The 12703-nt window shown below is 40.4% G+C and overlaps 1 protein-coding gene across 2 annotated transcripts in view; it reads left to right on the top strand.

Annotated features, from left to right (window-relative positions):
- Positions 1 to 354: 354 nt before the first annotated feature.
- Positions 355 to 12703, top strand: part of EDNRA (endothelin receptor type A) — a 64141-nt gene continuing 51792 nt past the window's right edge. For both annotated transcript variants that reach the window (XM_003257784.3, XM_030816213.1), the window contains exons 1-2: positions 355 to 684; positions 4939 to 5430. In XM_003257784.3, the coding sequence (XP_003257832.1) occupies positions 5011 to 5430 (420 nt within the window). In that variant the 5' untranslated portion in view covers positions 355 to 684; positions 4939 to 5010. The remainder of the gene's footprint in view (positions 685 to 4938; positions 5431 to 12703) is intronic.

Genomic DNA, 12703 nt, shown 5'->3' on the forward strand with positions numbered 1-12703 from the left:
TGCAGGGAAGACAGAGAAGAAACCACCCGTGGGCCCTGGCTCTGTGTCCAGTTGTTCCATCACAGATCAAATCTGCCTGCACTAAGAGGATGGGTTCCTCTGCAAGGCCTTTCGGAATTCTGAGTCTTGTCTGTCAAACTCTACCCTCTCTCCTCCACATCCCCCACCTCTTCTTTCAGGAAGGAAATAGTTAAAAAAAGACTCCTGCCCTTCAGGGCCTGGAAGGGGGCGGCAGCTTTGTGCTTTTTAGTGGCTGCGTCCCAGGATAGCTGGAAGGTTAGGACGCTCTTGCGGTCCCGGAGTGGAGTGGAAGGTCTGGAGCTTTGGGAGGAGACGGGGAGGACAGACTGGAGGCGTGTTCCTCCGGAGTTTTCTTTTTCGTGCTAGCCCTCGCGCGCGCGTACAGTCATCCCGCTGGTCTGACGATTGTGGAGAGGCGGTGGAGAGGCTTCATCCATCCCACCCGCTCGTCGCCGGGGATTGGGGTCCCAGCGAGACCTCCCCCGGAGAAGCAGTGCCCAGGAAGTTTTCTGAAGCCGGGGTAGCTGTGCAGCCGGAGCCGCAGCCGTGCCGGAGCCCGGAACACCGGCCACCCTCCGCGCCACCCACCCTCGCCGGCTCCGGCTTCCTCTGGCCCAGGCGCCGCGCGGACCAGGCAGCTGTCTGCGCCCGCCGAGCTCCACGGTCGGTGCAAGTCTTTCCTATCGGGGACTGGGACTGGGGCGGGTGCGGGGATGGCGGAGACGCTGCCTGGGCCCCTCGGTCGGGAGAAGACGAGAGCTGGAAACGTTCTGGCCCGACCGCCCTGCAGCTTGGGCGACCCGTGGCAGCAAGGGCTGGCACCCACTTGCCCCAGGGCGCGCGGGGAGGCGGGCACCTTCCGTGAGGGGTGCGCTCCGGGAACGTGTAGGGTTCGGGGAACGTCACCTCCCCACGTTAGGATTTAGGATTCGGAGTTTTAGGAAGAGGAAGCCCAATAGTTTTCCCTGGGTGACCCCTTTTCCCCAGGCATGCAAGAACTTTGAGGAACACCAAGCTCTGTGGCTTGCTCCAGCGCCTACTTGTGAAGTTGGCTCCACAGCCTTTCCTTACTGGCTTGCTTTTCCTCCCCCACATCTGGGTCTGGGTATGCCAAGGGTAGCCAAGGGCACTCGGTGTGAGGGACTGAGGTGTTTGGGAAAACCCCCTGTGTAGCTAGTTTTGGAAACCTGCCTGTGGAGGTCTGGGCGTTTTGTTCTGTGCTCTCCTTTAAAGGACACTTGTTGCTTCTCACGTGCAGAAAACAAGGGCTGCTTCTAGATAATCATCCTCTGTTTACATCATCCTAATGGCTCTCCCCGGATAGAGCTGGGGGTGGGAGGCATATTAAAGTCAGGCGTTGTCTCTAAGGAGAGTTGCTCATTTCTTAACCGGAGAGCAAAACCTCAGAAAACTTGTAGAAAGTTCCTACTTTTACTTGTTTTTTCCTCCACCTGTAGTTGTCTATGTGTTAGCTAAGTGAGAAACGTCTTGGCAGTCATTTCATGTAAATTGAATGCTCTAAACTCATGCCATTTTGATAAGGTCTAAATTTCCAAATTACCAATTACAGGTGAACTTTGATCCTGAGAGTCTCATATGTTAAATGGTTAAAGTGTAAGCATAAGGATTCAGTCCTCTTTCTTAATAATAGTTTTTGCACTCCCCAAACTCTCAGATTCCAAACAGGAAGAATGCTGAATCTATAGACCATGCCCTTCAGGTCTGAACCTGAGATGCTTCGCTAGCGCTATGGCTGATTATGACTGATGATTCACAGCACAGCCTGACTCAGATTCCTGGAAATGAGCTACAGACCCACCTTGGAAGAACCTGCAGTTGAGGGGCTTCTTTCATTTGGTTTTGTACTTTTCGGCCAATGATAATATGACACCCACAGGCCTTTACCAAGTATCCCTTAGTTTTGCAGCTTAACATGTGTGGAGAGCTGACAGAGAAGTCATCAGAAATGATTTCTGTGGTGGTGTCATTGTTGGAGGAGGAAGGAAGGGGTTTTTAATGATAACTGGCTCTCATGCCTTAAGAACCCACAGCGTTGGCCTTACCTCCTGCCATAATCAGCTAACCAAGCAGACCAGCATGCTAACGTTCAAAGCACCACGAGACCTCTGATGAGTACAGCAGTACCCACTGTAGCCAGGTCGGTTCACAGGTCAGTTCCCAGCCGACTGTAGCCAGCAGAGAGCCATTCCATTTCTGCAAAAGGCCTTCTCTCTCTCATTTTTAAGAAAGCTGTTATTGAAGGTTCCCTTTCATTTGGGAAGCTAGAAGACGTTAGTCACTAAACAGCACAAGATATGAAAATATTTCTTCTCCCCCCATATCTGTGATCCAAAGAGGAGGATGACAAGAAGCTTTTCTCTTGGAGTCCTGGTCTTCCCTTTGGAATGGAAATGGTGTCATTTCATAGGTCTATCAATTTTTGGCCAGATACTCACTCCAGATTATAAGAAGCAGGAAAAAACTGCAAACTGTTTATAAATAAGTCTAGTCAGAGCTGACAAATACATGGCCTGCCTCTAGCCTTGAAAAATTGATATTTTTCCCATTTAATCAGAGTGAGTCGTCCTATAAGCAAAATTATGTGTCCTGCCATTTCTTGGCTTTGAAACCTTGACCTAAATACTTCTTCAAGACTCCAGTTTCCTTATAAGTAAAATGTAGATACTGCTCCTGCCTCCCTAGAGTTGTAAAGCTCAAGGCAGATAACAGATACAATATAGTAAGCTACTATATGTAAATACTATTATTATTTCAGAGTTCAGGGGGAAATCTCTGGGGAAGGCAAAAGTATCCAATACTTGCACTTTATATATACCCTATACTTTCTATACAACTTGAATAAATCTTATTTTATCCACATATTGGCCAAACCTAAGCTTTACTGATTTCCCAAGATAATTGTCAAAATTCCTAAAAGTGGTTAATATCAACCTTGAATACACTCAGAAAAAGGATTCAGTTTTTTTTTTTACTTTTTATTTATTTAATTTTTTTTTTTTTTTTTTTTTTTGAGACAGGGTCTCACTCTGCTGCTCAGGATGGAGTGCAGTGACTCAATCATAGCTCCCTGCAGCCTTAACCTCCTGGGCTCAAGTGATTCTCCCACCTCAGCCTCCCAAGTAGCTGAGACTACAGGCACACGCCACCATGCCTGTCTAATCTTTTTCATGTTTTGTAAAGACAGGGTCTCACTAAGTTGCCCAGGGTAGTTTCAAACTCCTGGGCTCAAGCGATCCTCCTGCTTTGGCCTCCCAAAATGCTGAGATTATAGACATGAGCCACCACACCCAGCCAGGACTCAATTTTTTTTAAGATTAAATTATGACCTGGGTATATACATCACAGACACGTACACGCACCATTGCATAAATCAGATTATGTCTTCATTTGAAGATTCATAAAAGCCTACAGAAAGGGAAATATATAAAATATTGAAATAGGATGAGCTATTTTTAGTTATCTTTGATTATTCCTTATTAAGGTCTCCTAGACTTCCTGGACAGGAAGGACCACTTGCTCTCTGCAAGTGACTTAAAAATAAATAAATAAATAGATAAACCACACCAGATGGTCTTTGAAAATGTCTAACCACCCTCCTGAGTCTATTGCTTCATCTAAACTCTGGAGACTTCTTTAAAATATTTTACATACAAATAAAGCACGAGAATGAGAGACAGGATGGTTTAGTGGTTAACAGCTCCGGCTCAGAGTTGGACTGACCTGCCTTAGAATCGCAGTGTTGCCACCCATCACCTGTGGCCTTGACAAGCTGCTTCACCCTCCTGGGCCTCTGTTCCCCTATCTTCAAAATTGAACCGTGGATCTACCCCACAGGTCCATTGTATGGATTACAGGGCATCATGCACATATAGTACTGAGTACAGTGACTGGCATAAAATAAATGTAGCTATATAGGATGGTTAAAAGATAGCATGGGGACAGATGTCCCTTGGAAAACCAAATACTATGACTAGCCTGGGAAATTTCATTACTCCCATTTCATTCATCGACAAATACCGCATTGTGAGGATAATTTCTGAGAAATGAAAAAGCAAAAAAACTCCTGTAGAAAATTTAGATTTTATGTATTAATCATCAAGGTTTTCAAAACAAATATTTTGTTTTTATCAATTATTTCATTCTTAATTGAAATTAAAATTGTTAGATGTGTTAATGGTATTAACCAGAGTTCTGATTAACATTTCATAACAGTTTAGATGGCTACCTGTGCTGCACTTTATTCCTATGTTCATTATTTATCATATGTAAGACAGCACACATTTTAGAAGATTGAATTTTTACATTCGATAATTTTATTTAATGCCTCAATACTCTGTACCCTTTACTCAGCATGTAATGCCTTTTCTCTTTCATTAAAAAATATGTTTGTATCTCAACTCTTGAAGATTTTTGTAATTCAGGTTCTTATCAGCCTGAATGTAGAGAAAGAAGTAACTACTACTTAAAGGAAAAACTGACATAGCCTCATCCATATTATGATGTAGATATAAGTATAGTTATGTATAGAGATGAGTGAGAGAGACAAAGCTAGAGAGATAGGCAGATGGAGATAGAGCTAGAGATGGAAATAGAGACAGAGATAGATAGCGATAGAGATGGAAATGGAGATGGAGACGGAGACAGAGACGGAGATGACGGAGATGATGGAGATGATGGAGATGGAGATGGAGACTGACATAGAGGAGATAGAGCTTGCCCTAATAGAGCTTCAGTTTTTTTCTGGTTTTGCTCTGTCATAGGGTAACCTGATATACATACATCTTATCTAATCACCAAATATATCCTGCATTTTAATTGAATCAATAAATAATCATTGACTATGATCTTTTTGGCAACTGGGTTTTGTAACAAAAATTATTTTTCCTTTTGTTTCAGGTGAAAAAAAAAAGTGAAGGTGTAAAAGCAGCACAAGTGCAATAAGAGATATTTCCTCAAATTTGCCTCAAGATGGAAACCCATTGCCTCAGGGCATCCTTTTGGCTGGCACTTGTTGGATGTGTAATCAGTGATAATCCTGAGAGATATGGCACAAATCTAAGCAACCATGTGGATGATTTCACCACTTTTCGTGGCACAGAGCTCAGCTTCCTGGTTACCACTCATCAACCCACTAATTTGGTCCTACCCAGCAATGGCTCAATGCACAACTATTGCCCACAGCAGACTAAAATTACTTCAGCTTTCAAATACATTAACACTGTGATATCTTGTACTATTTTCATCGTGGGAATGGTGGGGAATGCAACTCTGCTCAGGATCATTTACCAGAACAAATGTATGAGGAATGGCCCCAACGCGCTGATAGCCAGTCTTGCCCTTGGAGACCTTATCTATGTGGTCATTGATCTCCCTATCAATGTATTTAAGGTAGGAAGTAACCACAAATGTATTTGCAGGTTTAAACCCATGCTCTGATTCCACATGGAGAGTTGCTGCAGACTTTTCTGACCTTTGGAATTTTATCTGTGTTTTTACGGAGAGCTATTTCTGCTATCTTCTAACTACTAGTTTTAAGATTTAAAAATTTTATTATCTGTCTTATGTTACCCTTAGTTTCTATCTTGATTGTAACAAAATAGTATTTCAGGGATGATGGTTCAAAATCATGGTGTTTCATGACTTGGATTCTCATGCCATCCCTGAGCTTGCTGGTTGGATAGGCAGTCTTGGCAAGATCCCTGGATTTTTATGAAATGCAATTTCCAGAGTGAGAGCTACTGGGCCCAAAAAATACTTGAAACAAACATGTCCTTGAGTTTAGCTACCTGTTGAATATGATGCTGTTCTGAAGCCAGATATCTACAGTCCAGCTTGAAATGAATGGTATTTATTTTATTTTGACTGTCTAGATTAATGATTAAAGCCAAAGGGCATCCTGGCTTTTCTCAGTGATTTGGGTGACTTAGAGATAATGGAGTCCACATGATAGCAGGCCAGTGTTGACCTTGCTGAGCAGCATTACTAACTAATACCACTTAAAACTGGCCTGCTTTACTGTAGTCTCCTTCATTTCTTCAGTCTGCATTTATCGAGCACCCACTGTGTGCCCACCCCTGAGCTAGGCAGTAAGGAACCGAAAAGAAACACAACAAAGTCAGTGCCTCAGTGTGAGAGGAAGATGACTAACCTTGCTTACAGACTGTATTAGGCCATTTCTACATTGCTATTAAAAAAAAAACGGCTGGGTAATTTATAAAGAAAAGAGATTTGATTGGCTCATGGCTCTGTACACTGTACATGCATGGCTCCAGCATCTGCTTCTGGTGAGGGCCTCAGGAAGCTTCCAATTATGGCAGAGGGGGAAGGGGTGCAGGCACGTAACATGGCAAGAGCAGGAGCAAGAGAGAAGGGGACAAGGCACCACACTTGCAAACAACCAGATGTCTTGAGAATCACTCACTAACACAAGGACAGCACCAAGCCATTCATGGGAGATCTGCCCCCATGAGCCAGACACCTCCCACCAATTCCTACCTCCAACATTGGTGATTACATTTCAACATGGGATTTGGAGGGGACAAACATCCAAACTATATCAGAGACTACTTAGTCCCAAAACAAACTAAAGCTGAAGGAATTAGGTATTCCATATTTGGTCTAGTTGTGAGGGAAAAATTGCTGCAAGAATTCAAATATACTAAAATTCAAATGAAATGGCCTGATCTATGCCAGATTTTATGAAATGTGTTTATTCTAAACGCAGGAAGAGTATTTTCTTCAGCCTTGTTTTTTCCTTCTATGTATTATGCATAGAAAGCAACTATTCTAAGAGGTAATATTCTGAAATATTACTTTAAATGGCAAGTTTTGTCAATTGAAGATATAACACATTTTAAGTAAAACAGTAATCTCTCAGTTTCCAATAAGTACACTTAAGCTGTGGTTAAATTATATTACCCTAGCAGAAAAATCAGTGGTCTGACAATATAGATGAAAACAATGGTTACAATTTTGACACTGCAAATAAAAACTTCCCAAAATTACACCAATACACTGTTTCCAAAATTGAAGAGATTAGAGAATAATCAAAAAATTACCATCTCTTTCCACAGGATAGCATAAATACATGTGTTTTCTATTAGAGCTTTAAATAGGAATTTAGAACTAAACTATGATGCAAAATTGAAAATGTATAATTGATTTAAAATGTTTAGCATATGCTACATAACTTTAAACTTTTCTTTTAAAAAGTTTTCTCTTTATGAAATACTATGTGTACACAACCACTTGACTTTCTCCTGACATTTGTCCTTAATGATAAACTGGAAAATTCAAATTTTGACTCTTCAGCCACCAGAGTGTGGAGTATCAAACACTGATTATTCATACTTATGAACTAGCGAACCAACCCATCATGGCTCAAGAAAATAATTAACCATCTCTGCATTAATATCTCCCTGCTGCTGTTCACCTTGAAGCACACTATGTAGATTTGACCATGTGCAAAGCAGCTTCTTAGCCAATCAATATCCACAACTGCTGGGAAGGATACCTGCTATCTCTTTGAGGTGCTATTGCCAATCACCAGACTAAGCATCATTTCTATTCCATGGCAACCTTTTAAGTCAGATCATCTGGCATGTCTCCAGATTTGGTAAAAATGCAAATAAAACTTTGCTTTACATTCACCTAGCACTGAATAAAAATTAACATATTCTTATTTGACCATATTGTTCTCCCCTCCTGGGAATCCAATACTTTGTATACCTTACTGTAGTTCTGAATAATGTGGACAGTTTGACTGGTACTTTTACATCATAGGTAGGAGTACATTTGTGTAATTCCTGTTTTTCCAAAACTCATGTAATGAGTCAGTTAACTATCATTAATTTTAGAAAGTAAACCTTTAGACTAAAAAAAAAATACCCTTCAGTTATTTCAATCTTTTTCCAGAGGAAAAGAGAAAAAAGCACTGGAGTGTGCTAAAAAGCCTCACAGTATTTAGGAGCAATCTCCACATCTTTCTGTCATCCTCTTCTCTAGGTCATGAGATCATACATGTTGCTATTCTTCTGACTTCTAACCAGGATACTCAAGAGATCCTTCCAAGCAATGTGAGTCACAGGCCTCCATCCCTTTCCCCCATAGGTGCCTCCCACAGTAAAATTCTGGTGCTTTGGAGTCTGTCACATATTAAACCTATAGATTCCTCTAACTATATCAAGTTCACTACCTCTGTATTGCAGGGCAAGGTAGCAGCTGTCCATCTCACTTTACCATTACATTTATGTAGCTATGAAAATAATGCATACAATTGGAGAATATTCAGTTAAAGGGATGCGTGAGCCTTCTTTATTTCCCTCACTATTAGAAGGATTAGGTGGAAAGAAGAATAAATAGTTGAAAGTATCTAATATGCTCTTCAAAGAAAGATGAGTTTTGAATCACACCTATTTTTGTGTTTAACAATTATATTAATTGCTTTTCTTTTTTAATTTGTATAAATTTATGGGGTGCAAGTGTAGTTTTGTTACATGTATATATTGCATAGTGGTGAAGTCAAGGCTTTTAGGGTACCCATCACCAGAATAATATACATTGTACCCACTCCAAAATTTCTCATCATCCACTCTTAGTTGCTTTTATGCTCAGTTCTAAGGTGTCTCCAGACAGACAACATTGCTTTGAGTCATATCAGAGTCAGCATAAGTGGAAGTAGACTATTTAAAGATTGTATTAATATCTGAGGCAAGCTAGAATTGCTGATAAGACTGTAATAATGTTACAAGAAAAAGAAGAAGGCATGATAAAGTATTCTTCCTATTAACGTTTTATTCCCTTTCTCTCACTTTGAAAAAGATTGTACTGAAACAGTTTCACAGATCAATGTGATATAAAATGCAACTGAAAAGTAATGCAACAGATATCAAACAGCTGGCTGTTTCAGATGTCATTAACCTGTGTAGCTGTTGCTTGGTGGCTCCGGATGGCCTGTGGCATGGAAGGTGGGGTGGGGTCATTCCACACCTAAATTTTCAGAAATTTCTTAATTTCTTAATTGATCTCCATATCTTCAGAGCTTCTTCCCCATAACATATCCGGGACTTTGCTTCCATCTGTCAAGTGCCACTGCTTCTACAAAAGCACCCAGGAGCTCCCACCTGTCCCCCTTGTCACCCATGTTTAGCAATCAAGGCCCTCCACACTTTGGCCATACTTCACCTCCTTCCTACTAATTCCCAACATACATGGCTCAGCTCTGTCAAAATGCTATCACTACCCCCAAGGAACGTACTTTGCCCTAAATAACATTCTCAGAGAGACTGAATATAATCACTGAATTGCTGCTGCTGAAGCATTTACAGATCCTAGTTTGAAAAATGAGTTAGGCCTAAAATTATATATGTGGCATCAAACAGAAATAACCCAAAAGATGAAAAGAAGTTCCTATAGCCCTTGCTTACATACACTCACACACACACATACACACACACACACACAACCTGATGATAAAAGAAACTCAGCAATCTACGAAAGTAAAATGCAAGGCAGAAGGAACCAAGGCAAGCCAATGAATGCCAGTTGCCTTCTTGGTTTTCAAACGCAATGGCCTTGCAAATGCTAATGTTGAAGAAAAAACTATTTCTAAGATTATCAAAGGATAACTGATTTTTAGTTGTTCAAAAAAAAGATAATATTACTAATTGCAGTAGAAGATTGACAAAAGCAGGAAGGAGGAAAGGAAAGGAGTTAGCAGATTTTTTCATATACCCAAGCTTATAACCCATACTGCTGGTGGATTCATTCTTGTCAATAAATTACATTATCTGATATCCTAAATTTTCAAGAAGAACAAAAACTTAGCCAAGTAAATTAATCTGTATATAGGATATTTACATTTGTTAGAATGGCAAAATAGTTAAAACATTGTATCCATGTTGGGAGACCAAAAATAACCCCTGATTACTAGATGACAAAATAGATGAGAAGTATAGAATTTAATAATTATATTATTTAATGATTCATGAGATTACATGTATGCCATAGAGTGTTGTCCATAGGGAGATGAGTTATAATTTTGAACAGAGTGGAAGCCCTACAAGTGATATTTGTACATGAGCCAAGGCTTGGCACCATGTAGCTTCAGGATAACAGCTCTGCCATATGTACACACAGACATTTCCATATATCACTGTACCTCATCTCTTAAGCAGAAACAAGAATGCGGGGAAATGTATGTATGAGAGAGATGGAGTAAGGGAAAGAAGTAAGAGGTACAGTCCGATGGCTTGCCATAGACGCTTTTGACTTGCATAGCAGGGAGTTGATGCCATGGATAATATGCCATGTAAATCACGCCTCCACTTAGCATGTGGCACAAAGCAGATCTGTGAGAACAACAGTGATAGAATCCAGTAACTGTTGATTACTAATTTTGTCTACCCTAAGCAACCACCCCTTATTGAGGACAACAATGAAAAATAAACACATCTTATTTCTGCATGAAATTACCACGAATATTTTGCAATGAAAAGTCAAGACTCTCAATATGTTGCTCTGGCAGAGGATCTGAACAATGTGGAAATGAGAGACATCCACATAGAGCCAGTTATCTCCATGTTCACACAGCCTTTGACATCTTGTGCAACTGGGATCCATCCTTCTGGGGCAGCTTTACAAAAGTTGCTTCTTGACATATCAAATTACCACAGCAAATTGTGTCTTAAAAATAAATTGTCACAACTTACAGATTAGATGCCTCAAGCATAGTAGATGTTCAATAATGCTTGTTGTTATGGTTTGATTTGATAAGGGCCTTCCTCTTAAATTAACTTCAAATCAGATTAATCTGAGATATTCAAATTAAAATGATGATGATGGTGGGGGGGTGGTGGTGATGACGATGATGATGATTTGTCAAAGGGATTCTTCATTTATAGACAAGGCAGAAGACATTATCAGTGGTATGCACATACTATTCCCCAACTTAGTCAAGTTACCCACCAAATTCTGTGTGTGATAAGCATATTTCCCTTTTACTGCATCATCACGCAAATAAAAACACACTTTTCTCATGTATTCCAAGAATCATGCTATCATCATAAAATTAGCTATAGAAACTGCATTCTCTAAATTTTAAGAGAGAAAATGTGTCCCTTGACCAAGATCTCTGTTCCTCACTGGTGCATTATATTCCAGCTAGATGTTTTCCCATAGGGTAGCTCTGACGCTGCCTCCTCTGTGAGCACCTCTCTTTCCACGCTTTTCTGCTACCTCTCTATACTCCAGCTAACCTGGTCTATCTATCTGAGTCCTTCTACCTGGAATATGGTCCTTCTACCTGGAATATTTTTTCCTCAGGCCTTCTCTGGCTTCTTCCACTTTATTCCTTGGATCTTAGCTTACTCATCTCTTTGGCAAGTATCCATGATCCAAACTGGGTGGTGCCGCTCCCAAGACCCCCTTTATTAAGCCTGTACTGGCACTTAAAACATACTCTATTGTATTTCCCAGCTCCTTGGCCTGTCTGCAAGTTCCTTGAGACATGCTGCCATCATTCTCATTTATCACTATATCTCCTGTGCCCAGCTTTAAAAATATTTGGTAAATGAGTGAAAAAAGAAAATGCACTATAGTTGCCTCTATTAGAATGTTTTTCTCCCATGCAATTCCAGATCTACAAGCAGACCTGCTTATTGAGTTTCTTGAATTTCTACCTTTTTTTCTGAAAATCAGAATGTCTCAGGGTCCATAAATTTGTGAGAAGCTCGTGGGAAGCAGAGCAGCACATAACAGCAAGACGATTTTCCCCTTCCCTTTGTCTCTAGGGGTCAAGAGTTCTTGTCTCATGGTTCAGGCATTGTGTTAACTATTTCTGTGCATTCTTTAAGCATAGTTGTAACTGTAGTTTTGATTGAAATATTAACCTATAAGTGATTTGGAATATCAAAATAAACATTCATATCACAGAAGTTTTTTTTTTTTTTGCTCTTGAGAGAATATGAAATAGGTTGATTTTTCTGGCATTACTAAGATATATGTATATTGCAAAACATTATGCTAACTAGCTAGCTTAAGAATATATGTACATATAAAATGACAGTGATAAATTTATTAGCCAATTTGCTGTTTGTTATAAGGAAGTTGCTGTCTGGAAAGGCTTCAGAACCCTGTCCAGCTCTACCTCCCCTTCTGACTTTTCGTTTCCTGTGTCTGGGAACCTCATTGCCTTCTCTCATGTTCATGTTAAGTAATTATTCTCATGTGAGGTTACTCTGCTAACCCTCGGCATTTGGCTCACAGCACAGTTATTCCCGCGTCAGTGATGGGGGATGGAAACCGTCCATCACTGCAAGACTGTTCCCATGGCTGAGGAGGGAGAGATGGTTTCAGTCCTGTTCTTGTTAGTAAGGTGTTGAGATGAAAATATATTCATGGCTGATGATATTCCCCCATCAAAGAGTTCATTTAGCTCATTGGAAGAGTTTGCTATATTCTAAATTTAACATAAAATAATGATGCAGGAAAGTTTTAGGTTTGAGAAAATAATTTTCGCATGATACATTGTGAATGTGTGTGTGTGCTTGTGTGTGTGTGTAAATGTTGCTCTGATTCCAGCATTCTGATCAATAAAAGCAGAAGTTCAGGCCATTTTATCCTGAAGTATTTCTATAAGGTAGTCTTATGAGTTGCTTGATTA

This window comes from Nomascus leucogenys, chromosome 7b (assembly GCF_006542625.1).
Source record: "Nomascus leucogenys isolate Asia chromosome 7b, Asia_NLE_v1, whole genome shotgun sequence".
Lineage (NCBI taxonomy): Eukaryota > Metazoa > Chordata > Mammalia > Primates > Hylobatidae > Nomascus > Nomascus leucogenys.